The sequence below is a fragment of the Microtus oregoni genome, unplaced genomic scaffold (genome assembly GCF_018167655.1).
Source record: "Microtus oregoni isolate MIOR12 unplaced genomic scaffold, Mior012 000015F_ref0000493, whole genome shotgun sequence".
Taxonomy (NCBI): domain Eukaryota; kingdom Metazoa; phylum Chordata; class Mammalia; order Rodentia; family Cricetidae; genus Microtus; species Microtus oregoni.
In genome coordinates, this window is record NW_024543074.1 from 326,708 (window position 1) to 351,767 (window position 25,060).

Genomic DNA, 25,060 nt, shown 5'->3' on the forward strand with positions numbered 1-25,060 from the left:
GACAGGGTTTCTCCGTAAGCTTTTGGTTCCTGTCCTGGAACTAGCTCTTGTAGACCAGGCTGGCCTCGAACTCCCAGAGATCCGCCTGCCTCTGCCTCCCGAGTGCTGGGATTAAAGGCGTGCGCCACCACCGCCCGGCTTCTGGCTCCATTTTTAAACTCCCGCCTCGCCACCGGTCTCGCCTCCTTGGAGTGAAATCATGAAGGTGGTGAACCTGAAGCAAGCCATTTTGCAAGCCTGGAAAGAGCGATGGAGCGACTACCAGTGGGCAATCAACATGAAGAAATTCTTTCCGAGAGGAGCCACCTGGGACATTCTCAACCTAGCAGGTCTCCAGTGCAATGGGGAAGGACGGGTGGGAGTGGTAGGCCCAGGAAAGATGTTACCACTCAGTCTTTAATTTCCCGTGCAGACGCGCTCCTGGAACAGGCCATGATTGGACCGTCCCCAAATCCTCTCATCCTGTCCTACTTGAAATACGCCATCAGTTCCCAGGTAAACCTTTCCATCCCCTGGCTTTTGGAGGTAAAACACCAGGAGAACAGTTTTCAGTTTAGGCTTGCTTTCTTACAAAGTTAACCCTTCATTTTGTGATGAACATTGCATTCTTTTGCTCTTATCGTATACATTTACAATTAAAGCTTTTCAAATTTATATAATTATGGGGACGGGCATGTGGGAGTAAGAAGACAATTCTGTGGCGTCAAGTCTGTTCTTCCCACCTTCATGTAGATTCTCTGGGGATTTGAACTTATGTCAGCAGGGTTGCATGCCAAGCACCTGCACCCGCCGAGCCTTCTTAGCAGCCCCTTGTTTCTATTTTTGAGACAGTGTCTTATGTAGCCCAGGTTGGACTTAAATTCCTGATTTTTCTGCTACTACTTCCCATAGTTTGGGAGTGGGTGGTTGCTGATAAACCAACCTGGGATCCGGACGTACTAGGCAAGCGTTCCATATTTGAGTTGTAGCCCTACCCTAGTATTTCAGACAATAACAGGCCCTGGGGATTTGGTCCTAGCACACAGGGAATGTAGAAAGTGATGCAGGCTCGCTAATCATTGATAGGATGGATTTGTGGTATGGTTAGGACAGAATATGGAAATGATGGAAGGAAGGCTTGGACACGATCCCTGCTCCTTTCTGAGCAGCCAGGGAAGGTGTTCTAGAGGAAGTGATTTTTTTTTTTTAAAGATTATTCATTTTATTACTTAATGTGTGTGAGTGTTTTTCCTACAAATATGTCATGGTCAGGCAGTGCCTGTGAAAGGCAGAGAAGGGTGTTGGGGTCCCTGGGACTGGAGTTACAGACAGTTGTGAGCCGCCATGTAGGTGCTGAGAATCAAACCCAGGTCCTCTGGGAGAGCAGTCAAGTGCTCTTAACCTCTGAGCCATCTCTTCAGCCCCTAGGAAGTGATGTTTAAACGGAGGTCTTGGTAGTGAGTTGGAGTTAGCCACACAGATTAGTGAGGCAGAGGGGAGAAGTAGACACAGGCTGGGAGAGAGAAATCACAAGACATTCGTTACTGAAAGTAGGGCTGGAAATAGAGTTCACGGGTAAAGCATTTGCCTAGCATGTACAAGGCCCTGGGTTTTCTCCCCGGTGCCACAGAACTGAAGGTCATGTGGCATTGCTGCACCAGAGCTGGGCTCGGCACAGATGTTCTGTTTAGGTGTATCGTACACATACTTGATGTCATAGGGATTAAAACAGAAATGTAAGGCATGTTGTCCAGAGGTATGGATGTACCTGAGTTAGGAGAGTGCTTGCCCAGCATGGACAAGGTCCTGGGTTTTTTGTTTTTTGAGACATGGTCTCTTCACATAGCCCTGGCTGGCCTCAAATTTACTGTGTAAACTAGGCTGACCTTGAATGCACAGAAATTGCCTCTGCCTCAAATTCTGAGATTAAAGGTGGGAACCAAGGTCCTGGCACAGTGTGTGCTTAACCCCAGCAGGAAGCAGGTCAGAAATTCAAGGTTATCTGTGGATACCTAATGAGTTTGAGGTCACCCTCAGAGAGAGAGGTATATGTTTTTTATTTGTTTTGCTTGTTTTTTGAGACTGGGTTTCTCTGTGGCTTTGGAGCCTGTCCTTTGTAGACCAGGTTGGCCTCTAACTCAGAGAGATCTGCCTGCCTCTGCCTCCCGAGTGCTGGGATTAAAGGCGTGCGCCACCACTGCCTGGTTTGAGAGGTGTAAATTTTAAAATAACAGTAAAAGGCCAGACACACCTTCAATCCCAGCACCCAGGAAGCAGAAAAGGTGAACTCTGTGTGAGTCTGAGGCCAGCCTGCTCTACATAGTAAGTTCTAGAACAGCCAGGGCTACATAAAGAAATTGTCTCAAACAACAACAACAAACAAACAAACAAAAAACCTCAAAGCAAAACAAAATGAAAAAATAGTAACAATGAAAATAACTGTATTTTCCAAACTAGTGAGGAGATTGGCATCATTTTAGTTTTGCCAGTCTGTGTAATGTCTCACTTAATATTACTAAATTCTCCCATGAGCTTCTTCATTCAGTGCCTGCAATGAGGCTGCCTGTCTTGACATATAATAAAAGTCTGATTTCACATATCAAACATTTGATTTGAAAAGGAATAATTTTTTTTAATGGTTTTTCAAGATAGGGTTTCTCTGTTTTGCTCTGGCTGTGCAGGAACTCATTCTGTAGACCAGGTTGACCTTGAACTCAGAAATCTTCCTGGCCAGCCTCCACCTCTGCCTCTCCAGTGCTGGGTTTAAGGGCGTGTTCCACCAATGCCCTGAAAGAAAGAATTATTTTAAAAATAGATTTAACTTTTATTTATTAGCATTGTTTGTGTGTAGCTGGGTGCAAGTGGGCATGCATGCCGTCGTGCCTGTGTTGCAGTCAGAAGTCATGGGTTGACTTTTTTTTCCCTTCCACCATGAATTCTGGGGCTGGAGTTCAGGTTGGGTTATCGGGCATGCGCCACAAACACAATCTCCAAACCGTTCTGCCAGCATGCAGAAGAGGTATTTTAGTAAGTTTTCAGAGATGGATGTTCTTTGTTACTTTTTTTTTTTTTTGAGACAAGGTCTCTCCATCAAGCTCTGGCTGCCCTGAAACGCACTCTGTAGCCAGGCTGGCCTCAAATCAGAGACCTACCTATCTCTGCTTTCCAAATGCTGGGACTAACGACGAGCACCACCATGCCTAGTTTGTTCTTTTTTTCTATACTAAACTTAACAGGTACTGTGAGCACCATTATTGATGACTTTGTACAGTTACATCAATCCTTTGGTCTCTCTTGCACTTTTATTCCTAGTGCTGGGGATCCAGTCTAGGAACTCAGACGTACTAGGTGAGTGAGTGCTCTACCACCTGGATACACCTCAATGGCCCTTTTGTACTTTGAATGGATTTTTTACCAAGGCATAATTGTTTGTTTTGAGACACTCTCCCTGTGTAGTCCAGGTTGGCCTCAGCCCTCCGGATGCTAGATTACAGGTGTGCTGAAGCTTTGGAGCATTGCACACAATGCTTGCAGCATCATGAAATGGTCCTTTTGGAACTGTAGCTGAGGTACACAGATAATCTAGTTCTTACCACATTTAACTATACTATATCTTTTTATTTATTTATTTATTTATTTATTTATTTATTTTTCGAGACAGGGTTTCTCCGTAGCTTTTGGTTCCTGTCCTGGAACTAGCGTGCGCCACCACCGCCCGGCAACTATACTATATCTTTACGCATCATCAACTCTCTGGGACACTCTACTGCACAGCTATGAGAAAATGTGAGCAAGGATGTAAATTATACCTTAGTAATATTTTTAAATTATTTGACAGCCGGGTGGTGGTGATGCAAGTCTTTAATCTCAGCTCTCAGGAGGCAGAGACAGGCCGACCTCTAAGAGTTGAAGGCCAGCCTGGTCTACCGAGTGAGTTTCAAGACAGCCAGAGATACACAGAAAAACATTGTCTCAAAAAAAAAAAATTCTTCTACTTTTATTTTGTGTGTGTGCGCGCACGTGTGTGTGTGTGTGTGTGCGTGCGTGTGCCTGCACCATCACATACACATGGAAGTCAGAGGACAGCTTTTGGGAGTTGATTATCTCCTTCAACAGTGGTCTTAGGTATCAAACTCGAGTGTCAGGCTTGGCAGCAGTAGCTGCCCTTATCTGCTGAATCATCTGCTCTGCCTTGTTTAACCACAGCTGGGGCTTCCAGTCCCTCTAAAATGGTGTTGGGAACTCTAAGGGTTCCTTGAATCATACCTTGAGTTCTGCTGGCTAGGACTTCAAGGAAAGTGCTGTATTTCAATTTGTTTGTTTTGAGACAGGATCTCACTCTTTTTAGTTCAGCCTGGCATTATACTCATGGCAATCCTTCTGCCTTAGCCTCCCAAACATGGGGATCACATTTGTGAATCACCGTGACTCTGGTAGAAAAGGGATTTCGAGAAGTAGAGGTCAGGTAATACGGACCCCATGGCCATGTGAGGAGTGTGGACTTTATCCCACAGTGGTGAGTCGTCACCGAGGGAGTTTTAGAACGAGAAATAGGGTTTTAAGATTTTTATTGGCAGAGAGTGCCCAGTGGATAAAGAAGTATGAGAACTGGAGTTCAGATCCCCAGAACCCAAGGAAATGCTGGGTGAGCATGGCAGCCTGCCTGTAATTCCAGCGCTTGGAGGGCAGAACTGCCATGTCCTGAGCTAATAATAGGCCCACTAGCTGAACCTTATCAGTGAGTATGGGTTCAGTTGGAAGTCCTGCATCAAGGAGTCAGGTGGTGAGCTGTCGCTGGACCTCAGCCTCAGGCTCCACATGCATGTGCACATACATGCATGGATAGCAGCACACACAGGAACACACATGCATATGCACACACACCATGTACACACGAGGAAAACAATTTTGTATGTGTGTTATATAATGTTCCCTGCTTACTATAATTTAAGTTGCTTATAATTTGTTTTTACCACGGTAATCATTGGACCATGAAACACCCTTTTACACATTTACCTGCATATCTGGGAAAATATCTCTAGGATAAATACTTAAAAATATAACTTCTGGCTTGGTAGTGTTGGCATGTACTTTTAATCCCGGCACTCAGGAGATAGAGATGGGTATTTTTGGGTTTGAGGCCAGCCTAGTTTACATGATGAGTTCTAGGACCGCTAATGTTATTATACAGAGAAACCCTGTCTCAAAAAAACCACAAACAAAAAAAGATTCTATCACTTTACACACCTACCCCCACAGTGTGTTTGTTGTTGTTCATGGCTGGGAACTGAACCCTTACCTTACATGTGTTAGGCACCTACTCTACCAGTGAGCTATTCCTCCAGCCCCTCTCCATTATATCTGGTAGTGTTCCCCTAGCCCTTCGCCAGTGCTGGATACAATCTTTTATTTTTTGGTCTTTCGAGACAGATTTTCTCTGTGTAAGCCTTGGCTGTCTGTTATGGAACTCTGAGATTAAAAGCATGAGTAACCATCGCCAGATCTCAGGTTATTTTTATATGTGTGTGTGGTGTGTATATGTGCATATATATACCAATATGTGGGTGCCTATTGAGACCAGAAGAGGGTGTTAGATCCCTTGAAGCTAGAGTCGTGAGCTATCATATGGGTAAGGAGGATCAAACCTAGATGGTCTGGAGGAGCCACTAGGGCTCTTAACTGGTGAGCCATTTCTCCAGCCCCAGTATTGTCATCTTTATTATATACATTAATTTTTTTCTTTTGTTTTGATTTTTGAGACAGAGTTTCTCTTTGTAGCAGCTCTGGCTGTCCTGGAACTCGCTTTTCAGACCAGGTGACTTCAAACTCAATTGAGATGGTCCTGCCTCTACCTCCCAAGTACTGAGATTAAAGGTGTATACCACCGCTGCCCAGAAAATTGAAAATTTGCTTTGTTTTTATGGGGGGGGGGGCAGAGTCTCAGAATGTCGTGACCAGGCTGCCTGGAACTTGCAGTGGTTTTCTTGCCTCATCCTCCAAGTGCTGGGATTATAGGTGTGAGGTACTACACCTAACTTCTGCATTGTTTGCTTATTATTTATTTTTGTGGTGGTTTATTTGGTTTTGTTTTTGGGGACACTCTCACGAAGCTGGGCCTGCTTTAGCCTCCCAAATCCTGGGATTAAAGCATGCACCACCACACCCAGCTCATTTCTGCCAACACTTGACTTTAATTTCTGTATTTCTTTTCATAAATCATTTAGGTTTATTTATTTTCTCAAGTAGATGAGCAGGTGTTCATTCACCTTTATTGAATAGGCCAGCCTTTGTCATGGCTTCGCTTATAGACAAGGCCTGATACATTTGTCCTTTCTTGCACTGTTTGTTGTTTGTCTTGTTTGTTATGCCGGGGATCAAACCCTTGTACACTTTAGAGATGTGCTCTGTCCCTGACCCTGCTGTTGTGATTACTGTGGTTTGTTCTGCTCTTTCTTTTGTTTTTTGTTTGTTTGGTTTGGTTTTTTGTTTGTTTGTTTGTTTGGTTTTTGATTTTTTTTTTTTTTGATAGGGTTTCTCTGTGTAGTTGTGGCTATCCTGGAACTCATTCTGTAGACCAGCCTGGCCTCAAACTCACAGAGACCTCTTTGCCTGTGCCTCCTGAGTGCTGAGATTAAAGGTGTGTGCCACCACTGTCCAGCTTTTTTCTGTTTTTGTTTTCTTTTTTTTTTTAGACTGGTTTAATGTGGCCTAGGCCTTGGACTTACCGTGTCATCCTCGATCTAAGTGCCAGGATTTCAGGCCTGAGCCTCTTTGCTCAGTTTCTGCTGCCAGACCTGGTGACTTGAGGGGAGTGAGTTTGATAGCTTCTAGTGTCATGAGGAGGAAGAACCAGAGTGGTGTGGCTGTGAGGGCAGCGGATGATTCCGCCCGTGCGGACTGTCTGAGGAGACCGTCAGAGGGAGGCAGATTTATGCCTAGAACTTAGGAGTCTAGATGTGAGCTGTTGGCTTAGAAATGCGTGGTCACTTTCTGTTGTGACGGATTCTGGAGATAAGCCACCAAAGGAAAGAAGGGGTTGTTTGGGCTACCACTGGCCAACTTTGTCATTTCTACACAGTGATGAGGCCGAATAGCAGCTAGAAGGGTGCCCAGGGATTGCTCACATCTTGGTAGCTAGGAGGAGGCTGGGGACAAGTACAGCCTCTCAGAAATGTGCCTCTCTTCCTCCAGCTAGGCCCCACCTCAGAAGTTTTCACTCCCTTCCAGTCATGCCATGCTGTCAGTTTACGAGTCCACGTATCGATTAATCTGCTAGCTGGGAGCCAGCCTGTCAGCATAGTCATCTGTGGGGACAGATCCTAGCCAGTGGTCAGACTCGGATAGTAATGGAGGATGCGGTCATGATGGCACTGCTCGGGGAATGTGGGCAAGAGAAGTGGTCCATAACAAATTCCTGAGCACCTAATCATCTGTCAAGAGCACATGTAAGAAATAATCCGAAGAGAGTAGAGAAAAACCATAAAGATACATTTAGTGTGCTAAGAAAAGAAAGGTTGAAAGTCAGGTGTCACCTGCTGCCAGGAAGCTGGGCTCCATCAAAAGTGAGCCCGTGGGTTTAACAGCAAGAGTTTGTTGATGGCTTTATGCAAAGATTCATTCACGGGTCAGGACAGAAGTGATTACAGTGTGAAGAGCAAGCGGAGGGTGTAGAGGTAGAGACAGTAGCGAACTCCGTGTCTGGAGAGAACAGAGAAGGTAGTTAAATGGGAATGTGGGGTCTGTGGGAAGCTCTCTCTGAAATAGAAGACTCTTAGGATGTATAATAACGTATAACTGACGAGAATGGCAAGCTGGAGAAAGACTGCAGAGAATGTACGTGGCCTGTCAAGTGCTGTGCAAAATTAGTAATGTATTCTTCCTTCGGAGTTAAGAGGCTCTTTGGTCCGGTGCTGAGCCGGGAGAGGGCACTTGGGAGTGGTTGGGGTGTTGAATATGAAGAAGAGCAGGAGGATTAGACAGCTGCAAGGTCACCCTGGGCTAGCCACGGGTGCAGACGCCAGCCTCTAGCCTCGAGGACTTGTGTCAGCTCCAGCATGTAGTTGGTAGAATTGTTAAGTCTGGAGCGGACTTATGTGCTCCTGGGAGAAGCAGGTCACCTTATGGTAAGTGCTTTCAGGTGTGTCAAGGGCAGCCCTAAACTGATATACTTGGAAAAAATATACAGAATTCACCATCATAATTAATGAAGGCCATTAATTCATTTTGACTAACGCCCTTGCTAAGAGCACACATACACAGTTGGGAGTTTCTCTCCTTGGTGTGGGGTCCAGATTTTTAAGTTGCACCATCCAGCTCCCCCTACAGGTTGGCATCCAGCAAGACTCAGTTCTTCTCCAAGCTTTTGCTATGGGGACCTGGTTATAAATAAACAAACACCAGCCTGGAAGGGCACGGTCATTCTGCCCAGGCAGGCTCCCAATGGTCTGATCACCGTCAGACACTGGCTTCAGCGTCACAGTGTATCCTGCTGCCGGTGGCTCGGAATGCTAATTGTCTGTATTTTGCTCCTGTTCATCCACGAGTTCTGGCTTAAAATGTCTGATCCGGTCTGCCTAGGTGACTTGCCCACACTCTGCAAGCGCATGGTTGTTGTTATTGCACTGCTGAGGACTGAACCCAGGGCCTCATGCATTCTGGGCTAGCGCTCAACCATGGAGCTACTTACAGCCCATCCTGCTGAGCTAAGAGTTTAAATTCACTCAGAACAAACTATTTCTTTCAAACTGATTGTCTATGGTGACGAATATATTTTACTAACAAATATGTTGCAAGGTAAAAAATTTTCAGACTGCATCTCCTTGATATCATTCAGTTACCTGAAGCAATGAAAACTTCCTGAGAACAAGGCCCTAGGCCTGCTGCTAGGGAAACAGAGGAATTTAATTTATTATATCTGTCCGCAGCGAATTTACTGTCTAGGCAGAATTTATAAAAATGAATCTTGGAAGTACCAGTTAAATGAGATCTCATGATGAAATAACTTTGAAGGCTGTTGATTGTGCACCTCAGGGAAGGGGCACATGTATGCCAAGGGTGCATGTGTGGAGGGCAGAGGACAAACTGGTAGGAGTCAGTTCTTCCAGCTTTGGGTCCTGGGGGTTGAACTCAAATCATTAAGTTTGGCAGCAAGAGTCTTTACCCACTGAGTCGTCTCTCATTGTTTATAAATACATTATGGTTTTGAGAAGTCTCACAATGGGGATGTATGTATTTATGCATTTTGTTTGTTTCTCTGTGTAACCCTGCCTGTCCTGGAACTCACTCTTGTAGACCAGGCTGGCCTCGAACTCACAGAGTTCTGTCTCCCTTTGCCTCCCAAGTGCTGGGACTAAAGGTGTGCACTACCACACTCAGCCATACGTTTTTAATTCAGGTTTCTAAAATTTATATTATACGTAACGTGTGTGTATGTGAAAAAAATCATTCCCTGCCTTTTTCTTTATTTTTGTGTTTTTCAGTGCTGGGGGTGGCAACTAGGACCTTCAGCTTCAGTCTGAGTCCATGCTCTCACCACTGAGCATATCACCAAACTCTGTGACGCTTCTTCATGTCTAGAAGAAGCTTTGGAGCAAACTGGCCCAATATGATTTCCCCAGTAAAGAAAGTGCTCTTTCTGTGCTGAATGACGCTGTAGCCACCAGCGCTTGAATTGAGAATAGTATGCCTGAGGAATTGAAATTCATTTGTGGGCCAGAAAGACGGCTCAGAGGTTAAAAACACTGGCCACAGGCCAGGCATGGTGGTGCATGCTTTCAATCCCAGTACTTGCGAGGCAGAGGCAGATCTCTATGAGTTTGAGACTAGCCTGGTCTGGTCTACATCGTGAATTTTAGGACAGCCAAGGCTACACAGAAAACCTGTCTTAAAAAAAAAAAAAAAAAAAAAAAACCAAAGAAAGAAAAGGAAGAAAGCTGGCCACTTCTTCCAGTTCTAGGGGATCCCATCCTCCTTCTGATTTACAGGGCAGTGCATGGGTGTGACACAAATGTACATGCAGGCTAAACACCCTTACACATCAAATACAAGTTTAAAATTAAGTTTAAAAAAAATAAATGATTTGTTTGTTTTGCAGTATTGTGATGAAACCAAGCCCTTGAACATGTTAGGCAAGTACTCCCTCATTGACCTACACACCCAGCACCAGGAACCAACATTTTAAATTATTTTGGTTTTTGTTTTTAAGCCTGGCTCTTACTATGTAGTCCAGACTGACTTAGTATTTACTATGTAGCCCAGGCTGGCTCTGGCCTATCCAGCAGTCCCAAGTGCTGGCTTTGCGGGTGTCTGCCATCTTAATTACCTTTTGTTAGTATAGCTTTGGCAGCAGCTTCAGGAAGTGGCTAATTTAGGGGTGTGTTTTGATTTATTCATTCTGTAAACATCAGGATTATGGCAGTCGTTGAATAAAGTAATCCCCTGATCGAGTGAAGGCTGTGTAGGACGTGTTTGCCACTCCTCCTTGCCCCAATAAGATCACACATGCCCTTTATTGTTGGCTCAGGGTTTTGCTATGATGTTCAGACTGACCTCAAGTTTAGGTCTTAGCCTCCCACGTAACTGGAACTATGGGGCTATCACTGTGTCCTTCAAGGTCACTGGTGCAGGAGCTTGAACCCTGGGTCTTGCTCACCTAGGCAAGTACTCCAGGCACTTTCTTGCTCAGCTGCAACCTCTGTCTTCTCGACAGAAGTAGTAGTTAGTGCAGAAGCTCAGGACTAGTACATGTGCGTGCGCACCACCTCTGCTTCTGACTGTATTTAGGGCACACGCTAGGCCGGCACTGACCACCAAGTGAATCTTCAGTTCAGCAGATTCTCACTTTTTAGCCCTGCCTAGCTGGCGTGAAGCTGAGTTTGGGCCCTTCCCCTACACAATAAAGCAACATTGCCTTCACTCTCGGTGGCTCTTCTGCCCACTAGTGGCCAACTAAACCTTGCTTCTTTCTGAAAGTCCTGTTATGTGGATGCCATTTTCAGTGGGTTTGATAGAAACAGGAACAAAGACAACAGATAGCATAATTGTGTGTCTCTTCATGAGCTGAGGAAGCCTCTAGAAGGGACTGGCGATTCAGAGCTGTGGCATTTCATTTATGCATGAGTTTGCCCCTCCAGTGGACGCCTGTCTGACTGCCTTGTCTCTCCCTCCAGATGGTCTCCTACTCGTCTGTACTCACAGCTATCAGTAAGGTAATGACCATGGCCACTGAGGAGGTCCTGGGAATTGGGAACTCACTTCCACATGGAGAGAATGCTAGTCTGAAGCCCGTGGCTGGAGGGAGAAGTAGGCCTGCGCACACACTTGTTGCTTGTGAGACTTGGGGTTGACTAGGCAATGTTGTAGTCTCTCCCTTGTTCTTTCCCCAGTTTGATGACTTTTCCCGGGACCTGTGTGTCCAGGCTTTGCTGGATATCATGGACATGTTTTGTGACCGACTCAGGTAAGAGATGGGGAAGCTTAGAACATTTCATTGTTCTTTCAGTACTGAGGAAAAGCCCATAGTCTAGGAGACAGGGTGAGACCAGCTGTGGGTTCCCATGTTTCTTCTCCGCACCTGCCCACCCCAGTTTCTCTACCCATTCCTCACTTCTCTGTTAGGAAGAGCAGGTTTAAAATCTTGTCTAGTGGAAGCTGGCTGGACTAGGTGGCTTACGCAGGATCCTGCCAACTTTCCAACTCTGTCCCCTTGCAGGGGAGTGCCAGAGACTCTGGGGAACATTGGTGTGGGTTGGATTTCAGCTTTTGGAATAGATACAAATTTTCATCCTTTTCTGGGTAGTTGCCACGGCAAAGCAGAGGAATGCATCGGATTGTGCCGAGCGCTTCTTAGCGCCCTCCACTGGCTGCTGCGCTGTACAGCCGCTTCTGCAGAGCGGCTCCAGGAAGGACTGGAGGCTGCCACTCCAGCCGCTGGGGAAAAGCAGCTAGCCTTGTGCCTGCAGTGCCTGGAAAAGACCCTCAGCAGCACCAAGAACCGAGCTCTGCTACACATCGCCAAACTAGAGGAGGCCTGTATGTCCCCTGACCCCCTGCACCCTGCCTGCTGCTACTCTGTGGCTGGTCCTTTGAGAGGGGAGAGGCAGGATGCCATCCCACTTCTTTCTAGAAGGATCCGAAATCATCCCACTTCCTTTTTTCTCTCCCCATAAGCATTGCATACATCCCAGGGACTTGGGCAGGGTGGCACCCGAGCCAATCAACCAACAGGTATTTACTGAGCATTCTTGTGTGCCCAGCACTGTGCCAGATGCTGGAGGTGGGGGAGGGAGGGCTACCAAAGGAGCATGTGGCAGGGTCCCTGCCCTCAGCAAGCTTCCACACTGGTGGGGGAGTAAGACTCGAATGCCATGCACCTGGAGGACATTCAAGGACAAGACAGGCATGTCGTCTGCTCTTGTCTATCTCCATGTTTCTCGTCTAGAAGCAGATGACGCAGGTGTGACCTGGAACTCAGATTAAGCTCAGCGCCTGTCTGTCAGGACTGTTACCTCTGAACTCTAGTTCCAGAGCCTGAGAACAGGCAGATCGAGGGAAGGATTTCAGCAACTGAGGCCTGAGGCCACAGTCTTGCTTAAGCCCCAGTGGCTAAGGCCACCTAAGGGCCTCCTGTTTTCCATTGACATGAATGCTACAGTGGGTGACACCATGTCTTCAGGGCTCAGTTGGAGAGCTTGTTAGGGGATTAGTCTCTATTTACCTCTCAATCGCTTCCCCTGGGAAAAGTCCACAGAAGAGTGATCACTGTGTTAGACTGGGCTGCACTGACAGTTTTTCTTCGTCTGTTTCTTGTTAGTGTTGGCAGTGCCTTGCCTTCTTGAGCACTTGATAAATGTTTATTGGTAGAAAAGTAGATGAATACTTAATGGACCTCAGGTCTTGGTTGTCCTTTTCTTACCTCTGTGCTACATGGAGGTTAATTGGCTAGCTGGTGCCATCATTCATCATCTGACCTTTGGAGCTGTAACTAGGATAAGTGACTAGCAATTAGACGCCGAGTGTGGGCACTTAGGAGCAAAGCCAGTGGGCTAGACCAGTTAGGCACACTGTTAAGAGAGCAGATACCCATGTTGGCAAGGTGTTTAGAGCTAGCTTCCCTAGAACAGACCTGATTGCTGCTGTGAGACTGGCCTTCCAGGGTGGCCTCTGTCCCTGCCTGGCCGCTGGACTCTACCCCACCCCATTGCCGTGTGTCTCCGTGTGGATAGTCCCTGGAAGTCAGGCCCTTGCTATGGTTTCTAGAGTGCTCTGTCCCATGTTGCCTGTTACCCTTGTAGAAACAGTGCATGTTGCCCTCAGGACCCTGCCTCCACATCCTCCTCAGAGAAAGCCTGCTGTGTGATTTCATGGGCCCAGGGTCGAGGAGTTTGGGGCCATGCCCGACTTCTCCTTCCCATCATGTTTCTGCCTTGCTCCTTCCCCGCCAGCCTCCTGGACTGCCATTGAGCATTGCCTTTTGAAGCTCGGGGAGATCCTGGCCAATCTCAGCAACCCCCAGCTCCGGAGCCAGGCCGAGCAGTGTGGCACTCTTATCAGGAGGTTAGGTTTCTGAGGGCAATGGGAAGGTGGGGTACGTGGTTTCTTCAGTCCCTAAGCTGCCCCTGTGTATCTGTCTCCTCAGTATCCCCATCATGCTGTCCCTAAGCTGCCCCTGGGTATCTGTCTCCTCAGTATCCCCACCATGCTGTCCGTGCACTCAGAGCAGCTGCACAAGACTGGCTTCCCCACCATCCACGCGCTGATCTTGCTTGAGGGCACAATGAACCTGACCGGGGAGATGCAGCCCCTGGTGGAGCAGCTGATGATGGTGAAACGCATGCAGGTGGGTGTGGCCTTTCAGGGAAGGAGGGAAGAGCCTGGTACTAGAGAGGAATTAATTTCCTCTTGATTCCTTAGTGGAACAGATGCTAGTCATGCATTTTTGTCATCTGACCTCATGATCCTGGTTCTGAGCACTGGCGCTGGAACCTAGTCAGCCCCTAGAGCCTGTGGAAGGAAGCCAGGATCTGGGCAACCCCTCACACCTCCTTTGTGGTCTCTCCACAGCATATCCCCACCCCCCTTTTTGTCCTGGAAATCTGGAAAGCCTGCTTTGTGGGACTCATTGAGTCCCCCGAGGGTACGCAGGAGCTGAAGTGGACAGCGTTCACCTATCTCAAGGTACTTGGTGACATGGAAACAGCAAAGAGAAATAGCAGCATGCTGGACCTTTGCCCCGGTGTCCCCTTCTGGCATTTAGTCCAACCTGCTGAGTCTCCGGCGCAGACCCCAACTGACCATTTTCTCTGTGTCTCGGCTGGTTTAGCTCCCAGGGGCTCTGCTGTTTGCCCAGCTCATCCTAAATCAGATTGGTTCAGGGCAGCTAGGAGAGCCAGGACAGCGGCCCTGACCCCCTCTGAACCACAGTTCTTCCCTTGTTGAGGTGGCAGAAATGGGAGACCCCATGTCCTGTAGGCCAGGTGGCGGCAAGTGTTTGAGTACCCATGGGCACTGTCGGCTGTAGTGCTGCTACTCCAGTGCCCACAAAGGGGAATGGGGCGTGTCCTGTGGTACGAGGCAGAGAAAGGACATTGATCTTCCTTCTTTCCTCCTTCATGTCCTAGATTCCACAGGTTTTGGTGAAAGTGAAGAAATATCTTCATGGGGAAAAGGTGAGTTAGAGAATAAGGTGAGGGTACGGGAGCAGCTAAGGATGGACATTTGTGGGTGGGTCTCTCAGGCTGCAGCTGAGTGATAGTGTGTTATGCCCAGAGGAAAGCTGTGTGTGCCTGTGAGCATCAGTGTTCTTCCTTGCACATGCCCTAGAGCCCTGTGGTGGCTGAGGCTGCCTGCCTTCCACCCCATTGGCCAGGGTAACCACGTGGAGAGTGGTGCCTCCACCATCTCCCCACCAGGTTCCTAGGGGCTGGTGGGGGTCTCAGCCTGCTTCCTCGCTTGCTGAGCAAGGTGTTGATGTGAGCCTGCACTCGGGCTGGGCTGGGCGGGAGCTGGAGAACATAGAACCCAGGAGGGAGTTTCTGAATCCTTGCAGGACTTCACTGAGGATGTCAACTCTGCTTTCGAGTTCCTGCTGAAGCTCACGCCCTTGTTGGACAAAGCTGACCAGCGCTGCAAGTATGAGCCCCTGTTCACCTAGTTTGCTGGAAGGTGTTCCAGGTCCTTCCCTGCTCTGTGCAGATGAGCTGCAGGAAGCTCTGTCTTCCTGCTGGACCCTTTTGGCAGGGGTGGGAGGCAGCAGGCTCATAGGTACTAAGCACCGAGAGCCTTTCTACCTTTGGGTGTTTGAGTTTTCTTCACTGTGAAGGAGTGGGGAAACTGTGTAGACCTTGTACCCCTTGTCTCTAGCTCTCCTTTTTCTTCCTTTGGCTTTCCCCACAGTTGTGACTGCACAAACTTCCTGCTCCAAGAGTGTAACAAGCAGGGGCTTCTGTCCGAAGTCAACTTTGCCATCCTTGTGGGCAAGCGGTACGTTGTGAGCCCCTTGGGCTGCCTGGGGCCCCTTGATCTCCCTCTCTCTTGCCAGACTGGTTTCTGGTGCCTTTCCCTTCCTCTCTGAAGTCTGAGTAGCAGTGACTGAGACGGTCCTGGGGCCAGGGAGCAGGACCATGGAGCAGAGTTTCATACTTGGAGCTGCTGCTCTCTGACTCACCCTCGTTTATGAGCAAAAGACAAAGAGAAAGCCTTAGTCTCCCTTTCATCTTAAAGGATGGTGGAATGATAACGACAGATTGAAATGATCGTGATATTGGGTACACTTTCAGTCATAAACTTTATCCCAACTCAAAAGAGTCTTTGTTTTTTGCTAAGGGTTAAGCCCAGAGTGTTGTGCATGTGAGGCCGATGCTGGGGGACCGAGTTACACCTCCAGCCCCAGGTTTCCTGTGCTTCCATCTCTCTGCTCTCGTTTCTGGAGTTGGATGAGAGATTTCTTTCTTAAAAGGCAGATTCTCATTATGTAGCTCTGGCTGGCTTCAAATGCAGAGGTCTACCTGCTTCAACCACTTGAGTGGCTTGAGATTAAAGGTGCAAAACCTAGTGGATTAGAGACTGTCAAGATATTTTTCTTAACCACGTATGGTAGTTCACACCTATGATTTTATTCTTGAGAGTCTGAAGCAGGAGGATTACCTTGACTTCAAGGTCACCTTGAGCTACAGTGTGAGATCTGTCTCCAGAAGAATAAGAATCCTCTTTGTTTCTGTTTTCTTCTCTGGTTGTGGCCATAGCACTGCAGATCGGGACCCCCAGCTAAAATCATCAGAAAATGCCAACATCCAGCCCAACCCTGGGCTGATCCTCCGGGCAGAGCCCACTGTCACGAACATCCTCAAGGTATGTGCACCTGCCTGTGGACTCCCTCTCTTCTTTTAGCTTTCGTCTACTTCCAGGTAAATAAACTGGGCCCACAGACCGGTCGCTATGCTGTCTGGCTTCTATGCTGGGCTCTTGTGGGAGTGGGAAAGGAGGAGGCCACTGAAAGCTGGCCTTAGTTGCCCTTCTGCTGTGTCTTAAGTGCTAGGGTTGGTGACTACAGACACCACCCCCCATGAAGACACAGAAGGGAAGCTCCCAGCAGATCCTCCCCCACCCCAGTGTAGCTGAACACAGAGCTCGCAGTGAGCAGAGATTTCTGCAGCGATTGTCCTGTTGGAGCCAGGAAGTGACAGGTTACGTTTAAAGGGGCAGTGTGCCTGTCAGGGACCACACACAGAGAGAAAGTGTGGCTAGGCTGAGTCTGGGGGTCTTCAGTGTCCTTCACTGACTTTCTGTCCTGTCCCCAGACAATGGATGCTGACCACTCCAAGTCCCCAGAGGGGCTCCTGGGAGTGCTGGGACACATGCTGTCCGGGAAGAGCCTGGACTTGCTGCTGGCTGCTGCTGCTGCCACTGGGAAGCTTAAATCCTTTGCCCGAAAATTCATCAAGTGAGGAGATCTGTGCCCTGATGTGGAATGGGAGGGCGTTTTAAGGGAGGGGTGCCTGGGGTCCGGCTCCCTTGGGGTGTACAGGCCAGGGCAGAGCATCCTCACTAGAAACAATGACAGAAGGTTCATTTGACTGAGAGCTCTTCAGCCGGAGGTGAAATAAAGATGGTTGATAAGATAATGAGGCATTTGATTGAAGAGATGGCTCAGTGGTTAAGAACACTGGCTGGGACCTGAGTTCAGTTCGCAGAACCCACGTGACAGTTCACAACTGCCTGTTGATTCTAGTCTTGGGATTCAGCACCCTCTTTTAGCCTCAACAGGATCCTTTTTTGTTTTGTTTTGTTTCCAAGACAGGGTTTCTCTGTGTAGCCCTGGCTGCTTGATACTTACTCTGTAGACCAGTTTGGCCTCAAACTCAGAGATCCACCTACCTCTGACTCCCAAGTGCTGGGATTAAAGGTGTGTGCTACCACTACCCAGCTAATACAGGGTTCTTAAATTCTGTTGCTTTGAAGGGGGTTACCTAGAGTTTGACATGTGGAACATGGTTCCATTCTGGGAATCTTACAAATCTTTTGCAGCAGGGTCTCACTGCGTAGCCCAGACTGCTCTCAAGCACACCATGTTTTAGCCCCTTCTGTGCTGGGAGCGTAGATGTGAGTCACCATATTCTTCTGTAATTATAACACTTTTTGTATTTAGCCTATAATTCAGACTCTGGTGACCACCCTTCTGAAAGTGTAGCGTCCCTCACTCCCACTCCTGTCACTCAGCTCTTGTCCTGGGTGACGCCACCTGTTTCTGTTTCTCCCGCAGTCTGAATGAGTTCACTACCCATGGCAGCGGAGAGAGCAGTAAGTTTGCGTGCATCTGCAGATCCCATCTGCACTGAGGCAGGGAGGAAGGGAGGGGTCACCTTTGCTCATCTGGGGAGGCAAGGTTTGCCAAAGCCATCCCACCTTTCTGTACCTGTACCATCTCAGATGGGTTTGGGTTCTGGAACTCCAAGGAAGGGATGATGTTCTAAGACCCAAGAAAAGGATTCTGAGCCTCAGAGCTTTGAAGGACCCACTTGGTCTCTGACCTTCCTCTGGGAAATCCTGAGCTGGGGTGTAGCCTCCATGCCTGCCTACTATGCACGAGGCCTTCTGTCCCCAGCACCTCCTCATCTGGACAGGGCTTGGGTGCCTGCCCTGGGCTGAGAGGTTGGTGTTCTTGCCTTTCCCACAGCAAAAACAGCTTCTGTTCGTGCCTTGCTCTTTGACATCTCCTTCCTCATGCTGTGCCACGTAGCCCAGACCTATGGCTCAGAGGTGAGTGAGATGAGATCTGGGGCCATTAAGAGTCACCACCTGAGTGGGACAAAGAGGAGGGAAATGATCAGTAACTCCCTTACTTACCCTTGCCTCCATTGATCTCCCAAGCCAGCAGGTCCTATTGGCCTGAAATCAGGTGCCTCCTACGTCAGTGGGTACCCAGCTTCCCAAGCCCTCTAGTGACACATTCATACTGACCGCTAGGTGGCAGCACAACTCCCTGTCTGCCTCTCCTGGACAGATTTGTCCTTGGAAAGGGAAAGGCAATGGGGGAGGGTTCTGAGGCCCAGTCCCTGGGCTCAACTCTGGCAAGAGCCACACCCTCCTCTCTCTTAACCTGAAGCCTCTCTGTCTTATCTAGGTGATTCTCTCCGAGGCAAGCTCAGGAGAAGAAGTCCCCTTCTTTGAGACCTGGATGCAGACTTGCATGCCTGAGGAGGGCAAGATTTTGAACCCTGATCACCCTTGCTTCCGACCAGACTCCACCAAAGTAGAGTCCTTGGTGGCCTTGCTCAACAACTCCTCAGAGATGAAACTAGTGTTAGTGACCTAGGGCTGACCTTGGGGTAGTAGGGGGGCATTCCAAGACCCTTTCCCCACAACCTGTCTCCAGCTCTCTTGTAGTGAAGTTTGTCCTACCCCACCCTCTCTGTAGACAGATGAAGTGGCATGAAGCCTGCCTGAGCATTTCCGCAGCCATTTTAGAGATCCTCAATGCCTGGGAGAATGGGGTTCTGGCCTTCGAGTCCATCCAGGTGAGCCTCTCTTGTCTGTGACACAGGGCCAGTCATTGAGAGCGTTATTTTGCATGCAAATCAATCCTCAACAATCAACAACAGAGATCGTGTTTTGGTATTAGTCTTAGAATGCTTTTCTTAGCCACTTCCTTCTTCCTAGTTATCTTTTAGAAAATCAAATTTGTGTTGTAGAGGTATGGAATGTACCTTGAGATTTTACACGTGATCCCCAGCCACCCCTAGAGGCCATGGGAATGACAGCCAGGGGGAGGCAGAGCGTCCCTCAGTCATTCTCCTGCTCCCCACAGAAAATCACCGATAATATCAAGGGAAAGGTATGCAGTCTTGCGGTGTGTGCTGTGGCTTGGCTTGTAGCCCATGTCCGGATGCTGGGGCTGGATGAGCGTGAGAAGTCGCTCCAGATGATCCGCCAGTTGGCAGGGCCACTGTACAGTGAGAACACCCTGCAGTTCTACAATGAGAGGTCAGTACCTGCCCCACCCTTCCCGGTCCCTGCAGGTGTGCGGTGAGGAGTCAGCGCCTCCAGGGTCCGGGTCGGGCATCCCACTCCGGTGCTGTCAGCCTTTACCTTCCCAAGGTAGCTGCTCACCAAGCCACTTCCGTCTGCGTCTGCCCAGCCCACCTTCTTAGCAGCTGAGCTGGTGCACTTTCAGAGCAGCTGGACTGCCACTCACTTTTCCCTTTCCCCACCACTTCCTCCCACTCTTACCCATGTAGTCATTCGCCTGGCTCAGCAGATTTTTGGTGTGTGTCTTTGTATCGGGAGTGTTTTAATCCTGGACCGCCCCTGTGTGGGAAATACAGACCCCAGGCAGCTTGACGTCTGTCCTCAGAGACTCCAAGTTCCAGGAAACTAAGCTGAGGTGGAAGAGCAAAGGGCTTAGGTGGCTGTGTCACTGTCGAGGAACTCTGAGCCATCTGCAGTTTTTATAGCTGCCCTCCCCCACCCCCAGCTGTCCTGGTGACCATGTCAAGTACTGGCTCTTGAGGGACTTCCGCCTCTCTGAGTTCAGTCGGATCATTCACTCCACTATTAAGTTGTTTGGCTGTTGGTTTTTAAATGTGGCAAGAAACACGTAATAGAAAATTGACCATTTCAGCTGTGTTTATGTGTGTCGTTCAGTGTATGGGATCTGTTGGAATTGTGAAATAGACCTCCAGACGTTTTTCATTTTGTATATCTGGGCCTTTTACCCAGTAAGCGTTGTCCAACCCCCTTCTCTCAGTCTCTCTGAGTTTGGCTACGCTAGATACTTCATCATACTAGAATTACATAATACCTGCTTTCTCATGACTTTACTCAGCGTACTTTCCTCAAAATCATTCATATTCTACCATGGGGCAGGATTTCCTGCCTCCCCTTTTTTGGTGGGGGTGGGGTGAGGTGGGGGGGTGGGGACGAATTTTTTGAGACAGGGTTTCTCTATGTAGACCTGGCTGTCCTGGAGCTTGCTCTGTAGACCAGGCTGACCCTAAACTCAGATCTGAGGCTGAGTGACATCGGATGTGTGTGTCCCTCCTGGCCACCATCCTCATTCAAGGGGCACTCAGGGAGCACCGCTCTGAGTGTGGGTGCTGAGACAGCTCACAGGTAGCCACTTGGATGGTTTCTGAGCAACACGTGGAAGGAAACACAGCTGAAACCAGGTTTGGGGAGGGCCTGTAAGGTCACATCTCTCCTTGCTTGTGGTACATTGGCTTTGACATCATCCATCTCAAGCGTGTATGTGCGTATGCACGTGTACACACATACACGCACGCATGCACACACGCACATGCGCAGTGGAATCCGGGCCCCCTTGTGCAGGTGGCAGAGGGCTCTAGTAGCCTCAGTGTCCCTGTGTTCCAGACAGTCCAGACCCCCGCCGCCATCATAGCCCCAGATGTTCCTCAGCATTTTCCTGGCTATGAACACTTTGCCCCACTACCCAGGGCCGGGAAGAGTTCTGGGGAAGGCCCAAGGGCTCCTCCTGGAAGTTACAGTTTACTTTGGGAGGAGGCCAAGGCTGGGCGGGACCCCTGCCCCCAAGTACTCAGCTCAGGGGGAAGTGATTGTATTTATTTATGACTCTGATTTGGCAGAGCTCAGGCCTGGGGGTTGGGAGAAGTTGGAAGGGGAGAGGGAGGAACAAAATCTGAATAGATGGATGGAACCTGTAAAAGAAGACAATCACTGCCCTTTGCCTCTTCTGGGCTTCATGCCCAGCAGGTAAGCTCTCCATCAGTAGTAGGTTATATTGTTGTGTCTTCCCCTAGTGTTAGTGGGTCTAATTCCTCAGCTGTGTTTCCGTAACCTAATTCTGGGGGTAATGCCTGCATGAATCCTCCTTGCCCCCAGGGTGGTGATTATGAACTCAATCTTGGAACACATGTGTGCGGACGTGCTTCAGCAGACAGCCACACAGATCAAGTTTCCATCCACGGGTGTGGATACGATGCCCTACTGGAACCTGCTTCCTCCCAAGCGCCCTATCAAGGAGGTACTGACAGACATCTTTGCCAAGGTATTGGAGAGGGGCTGGGTGGACAGCCGCTCCATCCACATCCTCGACACCCTGCTGCACATGGGCGGCGTCTACTGGTTCTGCAACAATCTCATCAAGGTACTTGGATGTGGACAGCTGTGTAGACTGGGGCCGTGGGTGTCTACGGCTGGGAGAGGCCAGGCTTCTTGGAGAGGTTACTGGAAGCTGGGTGGTCCCTTGGGGAGACAGAGGTAGGGGCCTCATCTCAGAGAAGCACCTTCAAGTTGGGGTTGATAGCACCTTTGGCTGTAGAGATGGCAGAGTGTGAGAACCCCAGGGTTCAGGTGTACAATGCCTCAGCCGCTGCTTGCCCACTGCCCAGGAACTGCTGAAGGAGACTCGCAAGGAGCACACACTGAGGGCAGTACAGCTTCTCTATTCCATCTTCTGCCTGGACATGCAGCAAGTGACCCTTGTCCTGCTGGGCCACATCCTGCCTGGCCTGCTTACTGACTCCTCCAAGTGGCACAGCCTTATGGACCCTCCTGGCACTGCACTAGCCAAGTAGGAGTCTCCAGAGCCTTCCTGGTGTGCCCCCTTGAAACCCAGACATCCAGGCACCCCAGCCCAGCTGCCACCTCAGGAAGCTAGGCTGTGGTGGGGGGCTGCCAAGCGGTGGTAGTGGGAAGAGCTTGTTCAGCATGAGCACACACAGCTTCTTTCGGGACCCTCTTAACGATGCCTTTTTTCTGGACCCCTTTACCAGACTAGCTGTGTGGTGTGCCCTGAGTTCTTACTCCACCCACAAGGGACAGGCGTCCTCCCGCCAGAAGAAGAGGCACAGGGAAGACATTGAGGTAGGCCTGCTGCCTCAGTCATGTGTTTATTCAGCAGACATTTTCTGATTATTTCTAGCTGAGAGCTACCTTCACAGGCAGAGGGTGGGGCCGAGGTCAGCGTGTTTGGTCATGTGATTGGTCAGGATCTGGGGGAGTGGCTCGAGTGGGCCCCTGAGTATCCTTGATGAGGGTCCTTTCTGCACACTAGGGCAGAGATTGGGGTGTGGGAAGGGTCACCGCTGGGGTTGCTAGTCAAGGACTAGGAAGCTCACTCCTCTTCACTCAGATCTGACTTCCAGCCCTCTCCAGTCCTTGGAGACTTGGGAGGTTGGGTGTGTGATAGTGACTCCCCACCCCCAGGACTACATCAGCCTCTTCCCCGTGGAAGACATGCAACCTTCGAAGCTTATGCGACTCCTGAGCTCCAACGAGGATGACGCCAACATTCTATCGAGTCCCAGTGAGCACTTGAGAGGTCACGGGTTTGCTAGGACCCACTCATCCCTAGGGACCTGCCTTGGTTCCCAGATGGCGGCAGTGTTTGGCTGTCAGACAGTGTGGTATGGCAGGAACTAGCACCTCTGTCACCTAGTGGATGCTCTGGTGCCTTCTGGTGGGGACAGGGTTGCCACTCTCCATAGTACCTGAAGCTCTCCTCCAAGGCCCCTCTCAGTCCCACAGTTATCCCTCTCTTGTCACCAGCTAAAGGATGACAAGACACAGTGAGTTCACTGCCTTGGCGCAGCACGTACCATTGACTCACTTACTCTGCCTTCCTTCTAACCCAGAGACATGCCCTGTGGCTGAGAACAGGTCCCGCCAGGCTGTGGCCTGGGGCTGCCCTCCCGCCTTCCTCCCCAGAGGACAGCCTGTGTCGTCCTTTCCTTGCTGGCAGGTTTCCTTCTGCCAAGTCTTTGTATGGCGTCCAAGTTTACCTGTTTTCAGAGTTTCTCCTGAACCTACAAGTTTCTCTGTAGCCTTTTAGGGACCAGGGAGCCAGCCACGTGCTTGTGCAAAGGAAAGATGCTGATTGGTCGCCTCCAACCTTAGCCAGGCCCTTAGCAAACATCGTGTATCTGTAACATGAACTTTGAGTGGGATGGGCAGCTTCAGCCACACAGAGTACCAGGATTGGCCCCTGACGGTGCTCAGCAGGGCTAGTCCTCCCACCTATTCTCCAGATTCAGGCTCTTCTGTGCCCCGCATGTGCCAGACTTCCTGATGGTAGGGGACAGGAAATGCTCCCCTAGAGCTAGACTTTACGCAGCACCCTCTCTGCCACTCCACAGCTGACCGCTCCATGAACAGCTCCCTCTCGGCTTCCCAACTCCACACAGTCAACATGAGGGACCCTCTAAACCGAGTCCTGGGTAAGTCCTGCCAGCTGCACACATCTGCAGACTGAGCTAGAAGGAACCCTCTCGTCAGAGGCAGGGAGGCATCTACCAGAGGGTTCCTCTGGGCCCCTGATAGCCTGCTCCATTTCCACATGCCTCCTGCTCCCTCACTGCTGACTGCCCCCTTTCCTCCGTCTTCCCCTGTGCCTACTGCCCTTGGCCTTCCTGTGTGAGCTCTTACTGCTCCTTCCCCCGCCTTGGTCCCCTTCTTCCTCATCTGACTTGTTCTAGAACTCAGCTATCTTGTTTCCCTCTGCACAGCCAACCTCTTCCTGCTCATTTCCTCCATCCTGGGCTCACGCACAGCTGGCCCCCATACCCAGTTTGTGCAGTGGTTCATGGAGGAGTGTGTGGACTGCCTGGAACAGGACAGCAGGGGCAGCATTCTGCAGTTCATGCCCTTCACTACTGTGAGTGTCCCTGCTGGAGCCAGGAGCAGGGGTAACCTCAGGAGAGAAGGGAGGGAGGGAGGACTTCCCCCTGGGAGGCCACACCCGGGAGCTACCTGTGTTCATCTTTTGTGGCAGGTATCAGAACTGGTAAAGGTGTCTGCCATGTCCAGCCCCAAGGTAGTACTGGCCATCACAGACCTCAGCCTGCCCCTGGGTCGGCAAGTGGCTGCCAAAGCCATCGCTGCACTCTGAGGAGCTTGGAGTGGCCTGGAGGGGTCCCAGCCCCAGCAACCCAGCAGGGAGAGTGAGGATGAGCCCAGGTTGCCCCATCCAGTAATGCAAGAATGCTTTCTCAGCCTGGGGCCCTTCCCCATTCCTGTCCTCTACTCACCGTGTCCTACCACATCTCCCAGTTCCTTCTGTAATTTTCTGTCCTTTCGACCAGTGCTCAAAGACTGTGAGCAGTCCTAATGGTTGCCCCAATTCTTTGTTTGCTTTTTTTTTTTTTTTTTTTTTGAGACAGACAGGGGTTGTCTGTGTAGCAACTCTGGCTGTCCTAGAACTCCCTCTGTAGACCAGGCTGGCCTCAAACTCACAGAGATCCGCCTGCCTCTGCCTCCCGAGTGCTGGGATTAAAGGCTTGCGCCACCACCGCTCAGCCAGTTGCACCAATTCTAGGAGTAGCTGAACTCTAAGGAGGGACTTTGTAGGGCCACAGTGTGTATATAAATTTATTTTTATAACTCACGAGGGGGAGTCCCTCTTGGTTCGTTTGTAAATAAAGATCCTTGTGGCTCCTGTGACTATTGAGTGCTATTGGCAGGTTTACTGCCTGGGTGGGGACCGTTCTTTTCTCTGAAGTCTCTTGTGTTGTGGCTAGGGAGGGGCACGGTCCTGTGGTGCGAGGGAGAAGGCATGGAGGCCAGGCATTGTCTACAGGCCCCACTGGAATGATGAGGGGTCCGCAGCCTT

At 49.7% G+C, this 25,060-nt stretch overlaps 1 protein-coding gene and 1 non-coding gene across 3 annotated transcripts; both read left to right on the forward strand.

The window, feature by feature from the left end:
* The first annotated feature begins 19 nt into the window (after positions 1-19).
* LOC121457016 (mediator of RNA polymerase II transcription subunit 24) lies at positions 20-24,891 on the forward strand. 2 transcript variants are annotated; one of them, XM_041665633.1, is made up of 26 exons: positions 20-329; positions 413-495; positions 11,148-11,186; positions 11,364-11,437; positions 11,777-12,009; positions 12,148-12,204; positions 13,422-13,533; positions 13,666-13,816; positions 14,041-14,154; positions 14,598-14,645; positions 15,026-15,108; positions 15,373-15,459; positions 16,221-16,326; positions 16,776-16,918; positions 17,738-17,775; positions 18,152-18,234; positions 18,599-18,777; positions 18,893-18,992; positions 19,283-19,458; positions 21,334-21,598; positions 21,843-22,024; positions 22,227-22,317; positions 22,660-22,759; positions 23,589-23,669; positions 23,958-24,106; positions 24,224-24,891. In XM_041665633.1, the coding sequence occupies exons 1-26, from the start codon at positions 200-202 to the stop codon at positions 24,338-24,340; spliced, it is 3,021 nt and encodes a 1,006-aa protein (XP_041521567.1). In that variant the 5' UTR covers positions 20-199; the 3' UTR covers positions 24,341-24,891. The 2 variants fall into 2 exon arrangements, with proteins under 2 accessions (XP_041521567.1, XP_041521568.1); XM_041665634.1 differs by lacking the exon at positions 12,148-12,204.
* On the forward strand, positions 17,921-18,020 carry LOC121457218. Its single transcript, XR_005975715.1, has one exon. It is a non-coding gene; the product is annotated as a small nucleolar RNA SNORD124 (small nucleolar RNA).
* Positions 24,892-25,060: the final 169 nt, after the last annotated feature.

Bases quoted from the DNA above. Each gene is read 5' to 3' on its own strand.
- LOC121457016 (XM_041665633.1), top strand. From the start codon at position 200: ATGAAGGTGGTGAACCTGAAGCAAGCCATTTTGCAAGCCTGGAAAGAG. The intron at 14,646-15,025 runs GTGAGTTAGAGA...GAATCCTTGCAG, and splicing joins AATATCTTCATGGGGAAAAG to GACTTCACTGAGGATGTCAA. The intron at 22,025-22,226 runs GTAGGAGTCTCC...CCCCTTTACCAG, and splicing joins CCTGGCACTGCACTAGCCAA to ACTAGCTGTGTGGTGTGCCC.